An 18,950-nucleotide genomic window follows, 5' to 3' on the forward strand; every position below is an offset into this window, starting at 1 on the left:
TGGCACCGGTTTTGGCCTACCAGGGACCACTTTCAGGTGAATCGGACATAAGGCTGCAGGTAGCCAAGAGCCTGTCCCAGATAGGCCAGCCCTTCAAGAACAAAATGGTGGCATCCTGTGGGGGGCGCTAGCCCCCTTCCACCTTTTCCCAGTGTACCAGGGACTCAACTATACAGTAGCAGATAAAACATTTTAAGTGTGTTGTAAGGTGCAATATACAAACGTGACACTAGATAGCGACAGTGAGCTACGGCAATTTCAATTTATTTTTCGAAACGTTAACATAAAGCATTTTCACATCATTTTTTATACGTGTGTAGATTCCATCCAGAACCTCTGGGAGCGCTGGAGCAAGCTTTTCAGGTTCCCTACACCTGGGCAGGTGAGGGAGTCGCTGCTGCTGGATTCAGGGCATATACCAGGATCCCTTGCACAAGTGCCCAGGGTCCCCAGACTCTAATGGGTCTGCAGAAAGACCCATCTCCAAAAACATCTCAAGGAAAACCCCTTCCAACAGTTTTAGCCACTTCCCAAGGCTCCCCAACCTCCCAACAACATCCAGAAGCCTCTGAGGCTATAGGTGTAAAACACAAGGAAACAAAAAAAGCCCCAAATATGGATGCCTGGTGGAGGGAAAAGAGAGCTCTATGGAGCTGGCAGATTACTAAACCTGTGAACACTCAATTTTGTGAAGTTTCCCCTAAAAAGGGAAAATTCGGAAGGAAAATGAAAACTGCTCAAGTGCCTTCAAGTACATGAAAAGAGTTTTTAAAAGTACAGTTTTAAGTAAAGTATCTCTGTAGCACCTTACAGAAAACAAGACCAATAAATTTCTCAGCGAAGACTTTATTGTTTCAGAAGCTGGTACAAGCACAAATGGCAAAAGCGGATGGAAAATAAAATTACTGAATTGCTGTGCCACAATACTTAAAAATAACAGACGAGTACTACGGTAACAAAGAGGTCCAGCAATTTCCAAAATAACTTCTGTTCCGTTTGATGAATGAATTCACACACATCTGCTTTCCCAGCTTTAAAAAAATATTATTATTTTCAGAAGTGTGGCTCTTGAATTAGATATCTTTTAGAAATCAGTGTTCTGTAAAGGAGGCCACACGTCTTTAGATAAATATCAAAAGAAACTGCCAGTTTATAGGTAACATTTTGAGCCCGGAAGAGAGGGATGCGAGCTTCAAAGTTAAAATTGTGTCCCAGTTTGACTTTGAAGGAAAATGCAGGTCAGAAATGCTCAGATTGATTCCTTTACCCTTGCTGTTAGCGATAGCGAAAAGCAACTCTTGAGTTAACCTACACTTCAGCATTGCTTCCACAATCTCTTCAGAGAGAAGCAACATTTAGCTGATGGCATTTGTGTGACAGTAGTACAAATACAATATAGTCTGCTGGTAAGTTCTCCGATTGTCTGCAAGGGAAAGCAAAGAGAATCCTAACAAATATCCTTTTAGAGATTTTATTTTATTAGCCATTTCTGTTATCAGTCCGGAGCATGTTACATTCAGTTACCACCAAAGGGTATGCCGCGGAGCACAATCTGTTGCAAATAACTTCCAAATACAGCTCCCTTTGATGTTAATTTTGGTTTAAATGCAGCACCCTTTGGGTCTGCTCCTATATACGGAGTTAAGACCACAACTTCACCTTTTAAGAGGAGGAAATTAAACTTACACCGGCTACAAATCTACATATTTTAAAATAAACATCTTACACATTTCCAAACCCCTCCCAAATCAGGGAGAAATGATTTAATGGCATGCAGCAATCTACTTTCCACTCGTGTTAAGATCCAAATCACATTACTCCGAAAACACCTTAAAAGGTCACGTGGAAGTGCTAGGAATATCTGACTGCTACATGAAAGCTGCCTCCAACCCAGCGGCAGTTTTAGGAGATATTATGCGCTAATCAGACAAGCCAAAGTTTTTGGTGAGCTATCAGTTCGGCCTGAGGAAGGAAGTTGCGGTCTATTTTCTCCTGTTGCCACTGCCGGTAGCAAGCATGGTGGCGACTCTGATGAAGATGTTTAGAGTATCCATGTATATACCCATACACCTGAAAGACAAGAGAAGCAGCCATTAGTTCAACAAACTTTCCTTGACCTCTAGCAAGGAAAAAAGAATGATGCAAATGATTTGGCACAGCACCCTGGTATTCAAACTGAAGTCCATTCGCGGTTTTGAGACAAAAACACAGCAAACTAAGTTCATGGACCTTAATAGCGTATACAAACAAATATTAGTGAATACTATCCACAAATGGCTTCCTCCCCAGTCATCTGTACTCCTCTTGTATACTCCTTGCTGCCACCAGTACAGTCGTACCTTGGATCTCAAACGCTTTGGTACTCAGATGTTTTGGAACCCAAACGTCCAACGGAGCTTCCAATTGGCTGCAGGAGCTTCCTGCAGCCAATACAAAGCCGCACTTTGGTTTCCAAATATTTTGGAAGTCGAACAGACTTCTGGAACAGATTCCATACGACTTCCAAGGTACGACTGTCTTTGCAAAGCTTTCTTGCAGAATGGCCTGGAAATTGCTCTCCTTAAACTAGGTAATAGCTGTTCTAAGCCTGTAACACAAAGGGTTGTTTTTACTGGTGATAGCTAATGAAAAACAGAGGTTGTCTATTGCACCCGGCCTCCTGGTGCAGCTGCTCCTCATCTTCCTAACCTTCTAAGAAGCAATCACTGAAAAGAATGACAAGGCACCCTTTATTAAAAGGTCTGGCGGTTCCCTCATTGTGAGAAGCAAAGCTACAGGGAACCAGGCAAAGGGCCTTCTCGGTAGTGGCGTCCGCCCTGTAGAACGCCCTCCCATCAGATGTCAAAGCGATAAACAACTACCTGACATTCAGAAGGCATCTTAAGGCAGCCCTGTTCAGGGAAGTTTTTAATGTGTGACATGTTAGTTTATTTTTGATCTCTGTGGAAGCTGCCCAGAGTGGCTGGGGAATTATTATTATTATTATTACTACTATAGACTTCTAGGCAGACCTAAACATAGCATGCACACAGTTTGCTTGTATTCCAGAAGACTAGGATTCTCTAAATGTTTCATGAATTTGCATCACGTTTATCAAGAGGAAGCACTTACATGTTGATGGGGTCATACTTTTGCATCCCTACGCCATACAGCGGTTGAGTTTCTGCACGGTGTACGACTTTCTGGGTGTCATAGAGTAGGAACATGCTGAAAAGTATCAAGCCACCGTAAACAGCGACGGAATAGAGGCCGGCACCAAAAGCAGTCGTAGGAGGAAAGAACATCGATCCTGGAAGATATACACAAAGGCTATCAAGAACCAAGCATGCATTTTGGGGGACACACACACAGTTATGCCACATTCAAACAGTGCTTTCATATGCAAAATGCACAATTGAATGGAAAGCATTATCTAAATAAGATATTGGTCATGAAAACACTGAGGATATGTTACTTATAATCAGCCTCCCTTTTTCTAACTTTAGATGTCTGATATTTGCTCTTTACAAGTTCACTGGGGGGCGGGAGGGAGAGCCAGAGCGACATACAAACCTGAGTAGGTCTAATTACAAACAGTACATTTTTAATATGCCGAGAAACGTAGATGGCCAACCAGCAGAAATGTACATAACACAAATTTTCGGAACACATTTGTTAAGGAACAGAAGGAATGCATAAAGCAGGCTTGATTCTAGGCAGCTCAATCACACTCTACACCCAACATCATCCACTGACCAAGGGAAGAAGCAAGCACGAGGCCAAAGCCCACTCCCAGTGGCGCTCCCATGTTCAGAAACTTCTCACTCGGTGCGCACATAGCCACAGTCGAGAGACCACCGACGATTCCTGCTGTGTACCAAGCAGCTCGAATGAGCAGGGGGCCACCCAGTAGAGTAAGAGGAGCCACAACGGCACCCATGACACCTGAGGGAAGAAAGAGGCACCAATATTAATTCAGTTACTCAACTGCATACATGGCACATCAAGGCTTTTAAGGACTGCAAACACAAACCGAACTTAGAGGAGCTTAGACTTGCCATCTATTTAAATCGCCTGTTGCTGTTTTAGTTCGAACTTTTTATGTTTTACTACACTGTCAGCTGCCCTAGAAACAAATCAGTGTTGTAAGTTTGGGATACAAGTTAGATAAATGGGAATACAGTAGTACCTCGCAAGATGAATGCCTCGGAAGAGGAAAAACTCGCAAGACGAAAGAGTTTTTCGTTTTCTGAGTTGCTTCGCAAGACGGATTTCCCTATGGGCTTGCTTCGCAAGATGAAACGTCTTGCACCTTTTTTTTTAACCGCCAATGCATTCCTACGGGAAACCATCAATACACAGGGGTGCTTCGCAAGACGAAAAAACTCGCAGAACGAAAAAACTCGCAGAATGAATTAATTTCGTCCTGCGAGGCACCACTGTACGTAAGCGGCAAGTTAACTTAGGGTTGTCATATGTCTGGATTTTCCCGGACATTACTGGGATGTCAAAGCCATCTTAAGACGTCAATCGAAAAATCACGGTTGAAAAAACACTTTCAGGTTTTCCCTAAAAACAGCTCAAAAATGTTGGGGTCTTCCTAAAACAAGCTCAACAACTTTCAGGGTGGTTTTTTACTTTTTGAAATACGGCAAACCTAGTTAACTACCGACTGGTGATGAGGCAATCACATTTTGACCCTGCTGCAATGTTGGCCTCAAGTGCCAATATTTTAAATCACCCCAGGCTTCCTCAGATTGGAGTTCAACAACAACCCAAGTCTATGCTAGATGCCATGAAAATTCTGTAGAACTGAACAGTATGAAACTACAGGGAACAATCCTGACGCGAAAGCTGTGAAGATTTAAATTCGCTAACATGCAACACCACCCTAAAACCCTCTGTGCTTTCAAAGAGGCATGAAATAACCCCAACAGCTGACTAAAAAAAGAAAAGAAAAAACCTTGCTTTAATTTCTGTATTATTTAATAGACTGATATATAACAACACATCTGGTAGCCAAGGATGACCAGGAATTCCATACAGGTGAGTGGAGAGGGACTCCACACCTCATCACTGCTCTGCCAGCTTGTTTTGTTCTGTGCTAGCTATGGAAGAACAAACTTCCTCAACCAGCATGGCAACGCAGCAGGGCAGAGGTGGGAGGATCAACTGCTCTGTTCATCCTTCACCATTCCTATTGGCAGAAGGCATCATAAAACCAAAACCATTTAGCCCCTATCTTTCAGATTTCAGCTTCTAGCTTTCAGATCTCAGTTTCCGGCCTACTGAATGGTAGTAGCTTCCATTCCTGCACTGGGCTTGGAGCAAGCGGCTTCCTCTTTTCCCTTGCCAGGATGGAAACAAAGGCTACTAGTTTCTCGGCAGGCTTTTAACTTTTGTGAGGTTACTTAGAAGGCTGCGACGAAGTGTTTTTCTTAAGTTCTCAAAGCACTTCACATTATCTCAGCAACCATTACAACACTGCAAAGGTAAGCCGGCATCATTCCTGTATCCGAGACACAGTGGTTTGTTTTAAAGTCTCCAGGAAGTTCGTGCCCGAGATTTGGAGAAGGGAGCAGATTTTAAGCGTTTATTTTATCAGATGGGATCCAGAGCTGCACAAAACACTTGTGTGCATTTTGGAAGTTTAAATGGAAGTGTTTCCCCAAAATGCATGGGAGCGTTTTGTGCACTGAAGCTCTGGATCCCATCTGACACCCCTCCCGCCCCCCCCCCCACTGCAAGATGTCTAGGACAAAAGTGTCTCTCCCTAAATGTAAATGAACTGAGAATAAGACTCTATGAACTAAAAGTGGAGATGAGAGACAGACTGTGAAAGGTACATATGTTTTGTAATACAAAAATTCCTTAATATATATATATTTTTAAAACCCACTTCCATGCATGAAGACTGTCCAGCTTCTAGCAAGTTATCCCTTGCCCTTCTAGGGGTGCTATATTTGAGGGATCCAACCTTTGGAGCTGAGGGCTTTGGGGGGGGGGGAACAGAAAGAAATGACACCAAGAGAAGCCAAGATTGCCACATATGGATGTGGAACTGCGTGCATGGTGTTTGGAACCTGGCCACTGCATGTTTAAATATCTTCACACTAGATGGCATGTGTCTTTAAGGCCAGTGTTTCTGGGTATAGGGCAGTATATACATTCTAACAACAACAATAAACCTTGATTGCCTCCCTCTAAATGTATTTTAACCCACCCCTCAGCACTATTCTACAGCTCCACAGCAAATCAGCTGGATTGTCAAGTATGTTTCTGACTGCAAGTGAGAACTATCCATCCTTCAGTGAATCAATAAATAAATCAGGGAGCTGATCAGGGGAATTCTCAATGCAACTTACATTTGAGGTCAACAACAGCAACAGCAATAATTGTTTGGGAAAATCAGAAGCCACCTACCTGCATGCAGCATCCAAGCAAGATGTTTAGGGACAGGGCTCTGTTCATAATCTATTGATCTAACCAGCATTCCAGCACCAATCATTGCAGCAAATGTCGCACCAATTGCCTGTAAAAGATTGTTGTTATTACTAGCAAATTGTTTTATAGTTTTGGGTTTGTTTTTGTTTTTTTACTAAGCAATTTACAGCTGACTAAGGTTCACTTATGATACGGCAATATTCACTCGGGGTCTTTCCCCAGATAACATGGCAGGAAATTATACTCGTGTCACAAAGGTCCTAATCAGGCAGCTTCGTCCAATTCTGCTTTGGTAATGGCTATACTTGTGCAATACATTTGCTTCCTAGCCAGTGTGTTTCAGTCACACATTATCTTGCCGAAACCTTCCACACAAAGGCAATATCTGACTAAATTAGCAGCGGCTCCCTCTAGTGGGCACAATGGATCTTCAGGTTTTTTTTTGGCAAGATGGCAGATACTGGGCGTTTTAAAAAGTGAGATTTGAGGCTTATGCTGCAGCCCCATCCATCTCTATTCAGAAATAAATTCCAGAGAATTCAGTGGAGCATATTCCCACCTAACTGGGGTTGGGAATGCCATCACCGCTTCAGCATGCGACTGCAAACTCTTCCATTTACTGCCATGTGGTAAAACTAGGTCCCTTGTTTCTCCACGTCTATTTCCAACCACACTGTTAAAGAAATTAGGAAGATAAGCTTTGAAGGGGCTGTGTTAATAGGCGATTAACCTATAGCAAGCACAGATCTGCTGCCGACCAAGTGCCATCCCTGGTAAAATAAATTATATTCCAAGAAGGAATAAGATCTCATTGTTTCTGGAAGAACACGCCTGCCCCCCCCCCAAAAAAAACATGCAATACTTGTCCCTCACTGTGAGGACTTCAGCATCAATACTGAAAACCCACCTGTGTTCATTGTTAACTAAGCAGTGTGAGAGGGATTGTGTTAATCCCGGCTCTGTGCAAACCTGGCTGTAAGTGCTTCACTCCAGAATCAGTCTCTCACACATGAAACAACATGAAATCTTTTGATGTTTTTCATTTGGCAAGCGGGAGACTAACTGAGCACGCCTATGCTACAGCTCCCTGGGTTCTCTGTGAGAAGCAGCACCACTCCAATAGGGTCAAAACCATGGGATATTTTATTGAATCCTGCCTACCTATTGGTCTTTTCATCACGATTTAGAGAGCCCCTACAGGTTATGAGAAAATTTAACTCAGGCGACGGGAGGTTGAAGAATTCTTTTGAGAGATGCATTCTGACCAATGTTAGATAGAGAACGCCAAAAAACCCGAACTTACCAGCCAAGACCCCCTCATCATGAGCCCCATGAGGGCTGGAGATCTGCTAACTAAAACAGCAGACAATGCTGTCAAACCAACACTTCCTGCAAAATACATGTAGGTGGAACGGATTCTGTCTTTCACATACTGCGGCCAGATGCTGGAAACAGACAGAATATACATAAGTTATATGAATATTTCACAGAAGGCAAGAATATGGCAAGCAGCAAGTTTGCACTCTGACAGAAGAAAAACTGTTTCAATACTTGCAATCCAGGCTTTCAATGTAATGGGTTTGTGACACTCCCTTTGCTCCCTTAATAAAGCATGTGTTGTGGATATCATGTTAGTTATTAAGGTAATAGTAAAAAATACATTGTGTGGAATCTGAGACCACATTTCCCTGCAACCACATGTCTTTAGCCACAGAGTAGTTTTGGATCTCTGAGCTGATTTTTTATCATTTGCCCATTGGGCAATTAATTTTCGTTCACTTTTACATTGTGTGTTAGCAAAAAAAGGCACCCATACAGAGGTATTTTAACAACAACTTTGAGAAGAAAAGGTCCTCCTATTTTTCTCTCTCATTTTTTTTTTTTTTTATAGCAACATGCCAGAACCAAAATGCGGTAGGGATGGGGGTAGATTAAGGTGAGAAAATTCTCTTCAATAGAACCATTATCTCTTTTGCTGTAACCATTTCTCCCCAAAAGTTCTAGTCAATTGTATTTCTGACTTCAAAACCCAAAATTTCAATGGCTAGCTATGATTTATTTAAAAGACCAATAGCGATCAGAAAAGCACAGAAGTTTCACATATCACACTTCCTCCTTGCATCCTAAACACAGAATAGAGGGAAAATGCATAGACCAACAGAATACAAACGACTCGCATCTAGGATGGGCTGGAGAAGATGCATCTTTAAATGTATCTACATAGCAGGAAAAGCATGGCTTCTTCTGCCCCTGCTATACCCAATCTGCTTCCCACAGAACACTGATTCTCTGCTCCACTGCTATTCGAGCACCATTTTTTCTTGGTTTCATTTTAAAACGATTTCAGTCATTTAGGGGTCACATTATGGATGGGATAGTGCCACTGAGGACAAACGAGGCCTTTCCAGAAAATGAGCTACGTTTCTTTCTTACAGTGGTCACATAGATAATCCAAACCTGCCAGGGTTCACTCTATGGATTTAACGTTTTTCAACCAACCCCTAAAAACTTGCTGGGGGGGAAATGCCACCGCTGACACCAAAATATTTTTGCAAAACACTCCCCACCCTAGTCCCCACCTAAACCCTCCTTTCGGCTCAGCCTGGGTAACCCGATTCTTGCTGAAACTCTGCCAGTTTCCAGGCTCAAAGCGGGCTTGCTGCCATCACAGGACAGAAGCCAGCCAAATCAGGACTGCCTGGCTCCTTTGCTGGCTGAACTCTGCCCCTGAAAGATCCTGACTGGTAAAGCTAGACAGCGCTGGGTGGAGAAACCTTTCTGCCTTATCCAAACTCCCTCCAGCCCAGCCGACTGGTAGTTTGGGTTGCAGCCAAAACCCGTAGCTTCTGTATCTTTTCGGTCACTGGTTTAGCAGAATCATTAATGACAAATCAAGAGATTCTTTCTGGTTCCGAGTCTCTCTAAGCAGAAGCACCAAACATTTAATCACGGTTTTGTTGTGTTCAGAAAAAGAAAGAGTGAACTTTCAAAAACACAGCTCTAACTATAGATTGATTTCACTGAAATTGCTTTTAACTGTCTTGTTGTGACCACAAGAACTCGACACATTTTGGGTATTTTACTTACATGGCCTTTTCAATGGCTCCGATCTCGTTGGACATCCCCAATCCGTAGTAACAAACTGCCCCAAGGCCAATAGCAGCACCTCCAGCGACAATCCATCTCCCCATTCGATCAACTGATAAAGAGAATAAAATTAAGCTTACCCCATAAAACATTTTCCCCATTTTGCGGCAACACCAATGCAATGTTATGATTTCAGAAGTAATTAGTTTTCTCCTAAGAAATACACATGTTTGAATAGCTGAACAAGTGAGTGACTGAGTGAGTGGGTTGGTATGATTTATACTGGAAGAAGCAAAGATCACCAGTGTCGAAGTGATGATTCTTTAACATCAACTTTAGAAGATTTCATTTTTATTCTTCTTGAATGAACATTGAAGTTTCTAGCTCTCCACTATGTACTTATGGCCACAGAACTGAGAGAACTGCCATGCATCTTGTTTACTTTATGCCTTTAATCTTTTGCCACGCATACAGAGTTCACTACCAATTGTTTAGAAGGGCAAAAGTTTCATACAATTAATGGTGCAATCCAAACCTTGGCTGCAAGAACCATCACTGCATCTGTAGCTCAGCTGCCCAGCAGTCAGGGTGGAGAAAGACTGCCATGCCAACCTGGAGCAATGGGACCTGATGCCATCATGAAAAGGCAGTGAAACTGGCTCAGGATCTGACAGATCTCAGGGTAGCTCAGCCCTGGCCCTACCCTGCCCTCAGAACCTCACATTATGGAGCTTGCTGCCAGCTGCCATCAGCAGGGATCCCACCTGCACAGGGGCTGGTTGGTGAGACAGCCCAAATCTAACAGTCCTTTGCAAGGGGATCTGGATTGCATTGTAAACTTCTAAAAACAAGGAAACCAAGGACTATTTTAATAGAGCTGCAATAAAATGGCAATTATCCGCAAGCCACAAGGCTGTTCCGAGATTTTGACAAAGAGGAATTGCTTTAAAGCACGTTACCCATGCAGTTCAGAACCACCATGCATACTAATAGGCTACTATGACAATTAGCTCATACTGCTTTGCAATGTATTCCAAAACCTATAATCATTCATCCCGCATGTCTGTTGTTTCATATAATTATATCTAGGCAGAGGCAAGAGGAGGTGGGAATTCTGATGTGAGGACTCAGGCAAGATCACTTATTTGAAAGTCAAATGTCCAAAACAGTGTTTTGCCATGCGATATAAAATAAATGTGGTTTAGCTGGTGAAATTGTATTTATATATTCGTGGTTTAAGAAATGAATGTACTGCAGAGCTCAGGTAGCTATAGGACATAAAACTGGAGTACATGATCTCCCAGAGGGATCAATGGATGAATCGAGCTGAGAGGCAGGATGGTGTATTCAGGAACCTGGCACTGAGTCCCGAATCCATCAGAAAGCTCTCAATCATACATATGCTATGTGTGTTATCTATAATGCTTGCCTGGAGTCTTTTTTTCTATTGTACAAAGCAGCCAGTCTATAAGCCAATCTTAGGACAGTCCCTCTCCAATTTTGCCTGGGGATACTTAAAAGACCTGTGTCCTGAATGGAAGGAGAGAGGAAGAGGTTGTGGAGATCACTTCCTCTGCCATCTTATCGTTTTCATTTTTTTTATTGTAACATAAACTGTCAGACGTTTATTGGCACAAAGTTACTATGAGTGATATTCAACCAAGTTGCACTCAGACTTAAATCCACTGACACTGTGTGACTTGGGCCCCATTTAAAGCAGTATCATGTCACTTTAAGCATGGGTTCTCCCAAAGAATCCTGGGAACTGTAGTTCGTTATAGTTGCTAAGAGTTGTTAGAAGACTCTTAATCCGCTCACAGAGCTACAGTTTCCAGAGAGGTTTAACCTGGGAACTATAGCTGTGTGAGGGGAATAGGGATCTCTTAACAACTGTCAGCACACTTAACAAACAACAGTTTCCAGCATTCTTTGGGGGAAGCCATAACTGCTTAAAATGATATGATACTGCTTTAAACGTATTAGTGTAACTGGGACCTTAGCTAGATATCACCCTATGTAAATGCAACAAATAAACCAGTTTGCAAGAGGATCACAAATCAAGTTTAAGAGATATTCATTATATCAGTTTTGAAATAAATCAATTTAAAAATTGGCAATTGTGCTTTTATATGCTTTATCTGTATCATGGCTCTTTTTAAAACTTTTAAAAATTAAAGCCGAAAAGTAAAAATACAGAAAGGCATCGATTTGCCTCCACACTACTTTTGAGTGTTGCTTTGCCTCTCATTTGTCAACCACAGTAAGTGAAATCTGAGAGAGATATACAGGTACCTTTTAACACTTTCTCCATTGATGGTTCAAAAGCCGCTTCCTTAATTTCTTCACCAGTTCTCCCCCTGCGTACACCAAACCTGGCTTTGGAGGCATATCCCTGTTACAACAAAAGGTAAGGAAAGAAAGACAGAATCTAGATTGCTGTCAAGGGAACAGATTATAAATATGCCTCCAGTTAATCTGGAGAAACAGCATACGGCACAACAAAGATCAAATTAGGAGGAGTTGAACAATGGGGAAAGATAGCTGGAGTCTAACCATGTATCACACAATCATCTCCCAGTTTGGAGAAATATCAATGTGACATGCGAAACTTACTCAACTGGGTCATTCACATGCATAATGTATGTATCAGGAGAGGCCGTTCAAACCGTGGATAGGGGCATGGACTCCATGATGGGCTAAAAGAGGACCAACAAACTATGAATCCGGCAAAACAAGAGGCCTTGTGGGTGGGTGGTTCCTCAATCCGGAAAACTGGACCACTGACTGCTTGGGACAGGATTGTATTCCCCTTGAAGGAGCATGTACCTGGTATGAGGGATGCTCCTGTATTCTGTAAGCATCCATATGACCTCCATGGCTAGGAGTGTCTTTTATCAGCTTCAGCTGGTAAGACAGATTTGTCTGTTTCTGGACTGGGATAGTCTGACCACCATTGTCCATATGTTTGTAGCCTCCAGATTGCATTACTGCAACGGGCTCCATGTGAGGCCACCCTTGACATTGGCCCAGAAGCTGAAGTTAGTGCAAAATGCAGGAACATAACTACTCACTGGGGCAGACAATGTTACGCTACTGCTGAAAGAATTGCACTGGCTGAAAATGAGCTAACATGCTACGTTTAATGTGCTAGTACTGGCACATAAATTCCTAAACCTGCTCCATCACTGTGCTCTGCATGAGAGGATGCTCTGTAGATACAATCTTATTGACAGCTCTATTTTACAGGGTAGGAATCAGAATATCAGACCAGCACCACCTCTGCTGTCCCTTCAGCATCTACAGAAGACCACCCTCTTTCAACAAGCTTTTCTCCCACTCTGCATCTGTACTGTAACTATTTAAAGCTGTTTTTATATGTGGAATTGCTAAATGTTTGCTTTGTTTTTAATTCTGGGTCTGTTTCATATGGTGCTGTTTTTACACGATTCCTCTTTTATGTTTACAACCATTTTGTTTTATATACAGTAATTGTATACTTTATGGTAGTAACTCGCGCTGGGACCTTAAAGTAAATGGCAGGCAGGAATCTATTAAAGTAAGTAAATAAATTCCACATTGGAGCATACCACTAAGAAGTGGGGCCCATGAAGATAGTTGTGGGATGTGTGTGCGTGCAAAGCCAGATTTTGGGCTGGCTTTGATGCAGCTGCATGAACATGTCAAGTTGTGCTGCCTTGACCGTGACCCATACTCTGCAGGGCTAGAGCTATTAAACAGAAACGGTCCAAATGTAAAAGAAAGTTATGGTTTTCTGTTCACATGAAAGTCTTCCAAGGATTAAGCAGATCCGTATGGTTTTAAGAAAGAAAAAAATAGGCTACTTTAATTCATGTACTGAATGTATTAACTTGCACATAAACTGTTTTTAAAAGAGAAATCTCAAAATTAGTATAAGATTCCAAAGAGACACCTACCTTAGAAGGCTGCAAGAGCCAATGCTGTGTCTTTAGAGAGGAATTTCTCAGTGCAGGTGAAGCCTGAAGGTGTGCAGGCCGTAGGCAAGGGAGAGCCCGAAGGCACACCAACCTTGCTGCCAACATGGCCGTGGTCGTCAATGGCAAAATTTTACCTGTAACAACAACATGAAAGAGAGTTACATAACAGCAACTGCACTGCAAAGCACAGCATGGAGCCAAAAAACAATAATTGCAAACATCACTATATAAAAGAAAGCGGATATAGGAAGCTGCTTCAAATCATCTCTCCACTTAACTGTTGAACCCAATAGGGTCTACTCTGGCTGGAAGCAGCTCTTCAAGGTCCAGCACATTTTTACCTGGAGATCCCAAGGATTCAAGACACAGGTAAGGTAAAGGTAAAGGACCCCTGGACGGTTAAGTCCAGTCAAAGGAGACTATGGGGTTGCGGTGTTTATCTCGCTTTCAGGCCGAGGGATTTGGCGTTTGTCTATAGACAGCTTTCCAGGTCATGTGGCCAGCAGGACTAAACTGCTTCTGGCACACGGAACACTGTGACAGAAACCAGAGGGCAAGGAAACGCTATTTACCTTCCTGCCACAGTGGTACCTATTTATCTACTTGCACTGGTGTGCTTTCGAACTGCTAGGTTGGCAGGAGCTGGGACAGAGCAACGGGAGCTCACCCCGTCACAGGTATTCGAAAGGCCAACCCTCTGATCGGCAAGCCCAAGAGGCTCTGTGGTTTAGACCACAACGCCACCCGCATCAAGACATGCATGAAAATGTAAAGCATGGGCACAAACAATGTGCTACAGCCCATTCCCCTTTATGAATGAGAAGAGTCAAACTTCGATAAAAGTTAGTACTGAAAATTAAATTAGGACAGCAGACTGCCTTGAGTAGAAGCAGCTTTGTGTGTGTGTGTGTGTGTGTTTGTGTGGGGAAAATAAAGTTTACTCTGCTACTTTTGAATGTGTTCAACTCAGTTGCTGGGAAGGGGGCTTCAAAAGAGATTATCCTCTCTCTTCCTTTGGAGTCTTTAAAATGGCAACATTTAAAAAAGGTATACTACAGTGTTTCTCTGGAAGTTGTTGCTGCAAGGCAGGAGCTGGAAGATGGTGACTTCAAGGCAAGGGGAGCTTTCCCAAAAGGTTTCATTTGCCACCCTGGTCATGTCCAGCTGCTGACGACATTATCCCCAGCAGCTGAACTTCTCCTCCTTGCAGTTCTGCTTGCTGTGTTTTTATGGAGAGCTGGAAAGGGAGAGGATCCCAGCAGCAGAGTAGAATTCAAACCATTGTGATGCCACCATCTCTTAGGGATTCCACAGCCTGATAATCTGCCCTCAGAATAGTGCAAGCTAAATTTCAGTTACATTTGCTGCTGTGAAATTTTAAAGTGGAAAGGCACATTTAGGAGAGGGATAAGCAACTCTTTGGCCCTCCAGATTTAGGATTCTCACTGGGTATGATGGGGGGGGGGTTGTCGTCCAATAACAGAGGGCCACAGCTTCTACATCTCTCATCTACAAGGAATAAAGGAAAGACTTTATTTTGTTATTCCTAGTTTAAGCTAAGCAGAGGCAAGACTACTCTCTTTTCACCCAGACTTTCCAAGGGACAGAGTTGGAAAGGCCGAAAGAAGAAAAGAGAAGCTAGGCAAACTGGAGTAAATATGATCCTCGCTTTGCCCCTTTATGTCGTTTTTCCATGTTGTTATTCTCAATCAGAAGCACGTGGGAAGAAATACTCATTAATGAAAATATACACAACCTCTCTGAAATTTAAAATGTGGTCATATAGACAGACTTGCAAGTGGCTGATCCCCTGAAACAGAACAGGGTCAGTAGAATACAAGAACCAAAGGGGTTTGTTGGAATGTGGTGAATACAGTTTTGAACCTTTCCAAAAGCTTCAAGCAAGTAAAGACTTTTTGTGTCCCGGGCAAAACACACACCAACCCAGTAAGCTGTTTAAGAGGCTGTAATTTAAATGACAGCCAAATAAAAGTGGCAAGGATTGCAGAGCTGTGTCACTAATACTTCCCATCCACTTTAAACCTGTTACATGGTTGCTACTGATCCCTTGAGGCTAAGCCACAAAAATTAAAGAAATATTTAACTTTCACCATAAACAAAAAAACTATCCGGGGAACAGCTTAAGTCACAAACTGGGTTGCTAATTTAGCCTTAAACTGGAGAAATCAGAAAAAATCAGACACATGATGATAATTTTCTTCTTACCCAAGGTTTTTAGAATTTAGCAGATTTTTTAAAAAATAAAACAAATCTTGTGAAGAGAAAGGAAAAGAAATGGGAAAGAAATTGTGGCTGTTTAGCAACCACAAGTTAGATAAAATAAGTCCTGTGAATAAGACCCATGAAATAATTTCTAAGGAACTAAACAAGGGGAAGGAGGGGTAATAATATGCATTTTCATGGTGCACTGTTAAGTGAACAATACCACAGTCTGTATTTGCTATGAAAAACTGTTCAGTGGGTTTTGAATCTATTATACGTCTGAGCCTCTGGCAGTCAGTACTGAGCAGAAAAGCTTCATTTTGGTTACAAACTGTACTTACTTCTGAGTAGTAATACATAGGACTGTAGTGTAGATACACATTTTGAAAGGCTCACGTATGTATAAGAAATATATCACAGAAACTGGAATTTGGAATTTGCTTCCGAAAATGGCATCCTGGATTATTTTTTGGAAATCGGGCAAATGTCCTGGAAAACCAGCAAAATTGTGCTGAAAATGCTTTTTAAAAGCTCCAAAACCCCCAAAATTCTTGTAACTTTTACAAAAAAAGCTGATAGTTGTTAGTTCCCTTCAAAAACAAAAACAAGCTCAATAACTGTCCTGAGTTTCACTTTTGGAGATATGGCAACTCTAGGTTTGTCAACAACTTTTGTTGTTCAACAATTTTGGTGGTTTCCTTAAAAAAAAAAAAAGGAAACTTTTAAGATGTCCTGGTTTTTACTTTTTGAAATACGGCAGCCCTAGTTAAGACCTTCTAAAAACAAGAGGGAGCAGCTACAGATGAAGGGAACACAGTAACCATGTTTTATCTAACATCAAGTAAATGCTGAGTCAAGGCTGTATGATGTAATAAGGAGAAAGACATGCGTGCATACAAGGACGCCCACCAAGCCTTGTAATCCTCAAAATAGAGGAATAGAGATTGATGCTGCAACTTTCAACCAAAATAACATTAATTCTGTGGTGTCCCCACAGATCAATGATAGTCGCTAAATGTACCAAATGCAAAGAATCAGCAAGAACGGGCAATTTCTTAGCAGAACCAGTCACTTTTATTCTTTCAGTTGCTGTCCTACATGGGCTTGGAGCAGTGTTCGAAACTCCCACTGTACTAGGCGCATTTTGCGATAGGGAATTTCATTAGCGCAAGCAGTTTCTGAGCTCTGGGCGCAGTACTGCGCCTAAGATTTCAGATTAAAACTGCAAAGTGGGAGGAAAAAATGACCTTTTCCTGCCTCTCCACTTCCAGCTTCTCTCTGAAGACTAGAGAAGTGACCCTCTTAAGAATATTAGGGGGATGGGCAGGGGAAGGACCAGACCAAGTGAAAAATGAACATAATATTTTAGCTGCAGTTCATTCATTTTCAGCTTTGTATTATTCTTATTAAAAAAGAGAGCCTAGACATTCTGTTGTTGCTCCCATAACTTAGGCTAGGCTTGCCCTGCGTCAGGAAAATTCCTGACATGTCCTGGTTTTGTGGTGTAAAAATGGTGTGTGTGTGGGGGGGGGGGGGGATTTTGCCGAAGTGGCAAAATGTCATGGAAAACCCAGCTATATGGTAATGCGATGGGAAGTTTCCCTCCAAAAGCTTAACAATTTGGGTTTGTTTCCCCCCAAAACTCCCCAATTTTGTTGGGTTTCTTAAAAGAAGCTCCACAATTTGGGTGGTTTCTAATAAAAAACGTTCCACAATCTTAAAAAAATGGGGGGGGGGAATGCTCCACAATCTTGGTGGATTCCTAAAAAAAATAAAATAATAATGCTCGACAGTTTTGTTGGTTTTCCAAAATAAAGCTCGACAATTTTGCTGAGTTTCCTAAAATAAAGCTTCACAATTTTGGCAGTTTCTAAAAAAAAAAAATTAAGCTCCACAATCTTGGTGGGTTTCCTTAAAAAATGAAAAAAAATATTCTCCACAATCTTGGTGGAGTCCTAAAAAAAAAAAAATGCTCGACAATTTTGTTGGTTTTCCAAAATAAAGCTCGACAATTTTGGTGAGTTTCCTAAAATAAAGCTTCAAAATTTTGGAGGTTTCTAAAAAATCATCTCGACAATCTTGGTGGGTTTCTAAAACAAACAAAAAACCCTCCACAACTGGTGGAATGTTACTTTTTGGAATAGTATGGCGAGCCTAACCTAAGTGCCATTGAGCTAATATCTGCGTATACGCATTTAATATCTGCATGTATCTTCGCTTCCTCACATGGGGACTATTCCCACCCGTCCCTCTCCTACCTGTGAACACGGAACCCCTCCCGGAGCAAAGAACGGCCACAGGGGGAAGCGCTGCCCCGCCCCACCCCCCGCCAAAATAAACCGATTCCACGCCGAATTCCGACCTCACTCACCTACCACCGTCCCCTCTGGCCCCGCGTTTAACACCGGGAAACAGCGCCGGCGCAAAGCCTTCTGGGAAGAGCGGCTCTGCTCACGCGCGCTGTTTTCCGCCTCTCCCTCGTAAGGCTCGGCCGGCCATTTTGACTGAGGGCAAACTAGGACGCTTCCCTTCCCGACGTCTCGGCGAAAGGCCGCTGCCGTCGCCGCGGAAACGCCTAGAGCGTGCGTCATGCGGCGAGGGAAGGGGGCATCCATCTTCGTTCCGGGTATGGGAAGCTGCGGACCGCCATGTTGGATGAGGGCAAGCGGCTCTGGGTCGCTTTCTACGGAGGGAGGGGGGGGAGGGCGGAGAAGAAATGTGCAAACAAACAACCAGCAAATGCAGAATTTTTTAAAGTTCATTTATGATTTTCATCTTTTTTAAGTTCATTTATTATTTATATTTACAACAAATAAACATTTCAACAGAGAACATGAAACAACCATAAATTATTTTATTTTATTTTTTTAAAAATGCAGCTTCCCTCCCCCTCTCTCTGCGGTTCCATGAATTTATTTTCCTCCCCCACCCGGCATCTCCCAATTAACTCTAATTATCCCTTTTCTCATCTACTTCATATATGTTTTAAGAACTGCAAGCTTCTGCAATAATCCAGCTAATTTGTTTGCAATTTATTTATAAATATACAACAGACGATTTCCATCCCTTATTAAAAAGTCTTAATTTCTTCTTTTTTCAGCAAGTTTTGCCATTTCTGTATAGCCCATTCCTCTCTTGTTGAGACTTCTTCTTTGTTTTTGTGGCAGTAGCTGCATACGTACATACATTTCTATATTGTTTAGGTAATTCCGATCCTATAATCCCCAAGACAAAAGCTTCTGGTTGTTTTTTTTAAAAAAC

General features: G+C 42.2%; 1 protein-coding gene across 4 annotated transcripts; it reads right to left on the bottom strand.

Annotated features, from left to right (window-relative positions):
* Nucleotides 1-830: 830 nt before the first annotated feature.
* GHITM (growth hormone inducible transmembrane protein) lies at nucleotides 831-18,261 on the bottom strand. 4 transcript variants are annotated; one of them, XM_083440098.1, is made up of 9 exons: nucleotides 18,061-18,261; nucleotides 13,446-13,600; nucleotides 11,803-11,902; nucleotides 9,511-9,622; nucleotides 7,727-7,868; nucleotides 6,403-6,511; nucleotides 3,736-3,924; nucleotides 3,112-3,289; nucleotides 831-2,070 (listed from the first exon to the last, which is right to left on the bottom strand). In XM_083440098.1, exons 2-9 carry the CDS (start codon nucleotides 13,569-13,571, stop codon nucleotides 1,983-1,985), a joined length of 1,044 nt encoding a protein of 347 aa, XP_083296224.1. In that variant the 5' UTR covers nucleotides 13,572-13,600; nucleotides 18,061-18,261; the 3' UTR covers nucleotides 831-1,982. The 4 variants fall into 4 exon arrangements, with proteins under 4 accessions (XP_083296224.1, XP_083296227.1, XP_083296225.1 ...); XM_083440101.1 differs by having other exon boundaries at nucleotides 18,052-18,211; XM_083440099.1 differs by having other exon boundaries at nucleotides 17,948-18,122.
* Nucleotides 18,262-18,950: the final 689 nt, after the last annotated feature.

Source organism: Podarcis tiliguerta, assembly GCF_965153285.1.
Source record: "Podarcis tiliguerta genome assembly, chromosome: 5".
NCBI classification, from domain to species: Eukaryota; Metazoa; Chordata; class Lepidosauria; order Squamata; family Lacertidae; genus Podarcis; species Podarcis tiliguerta.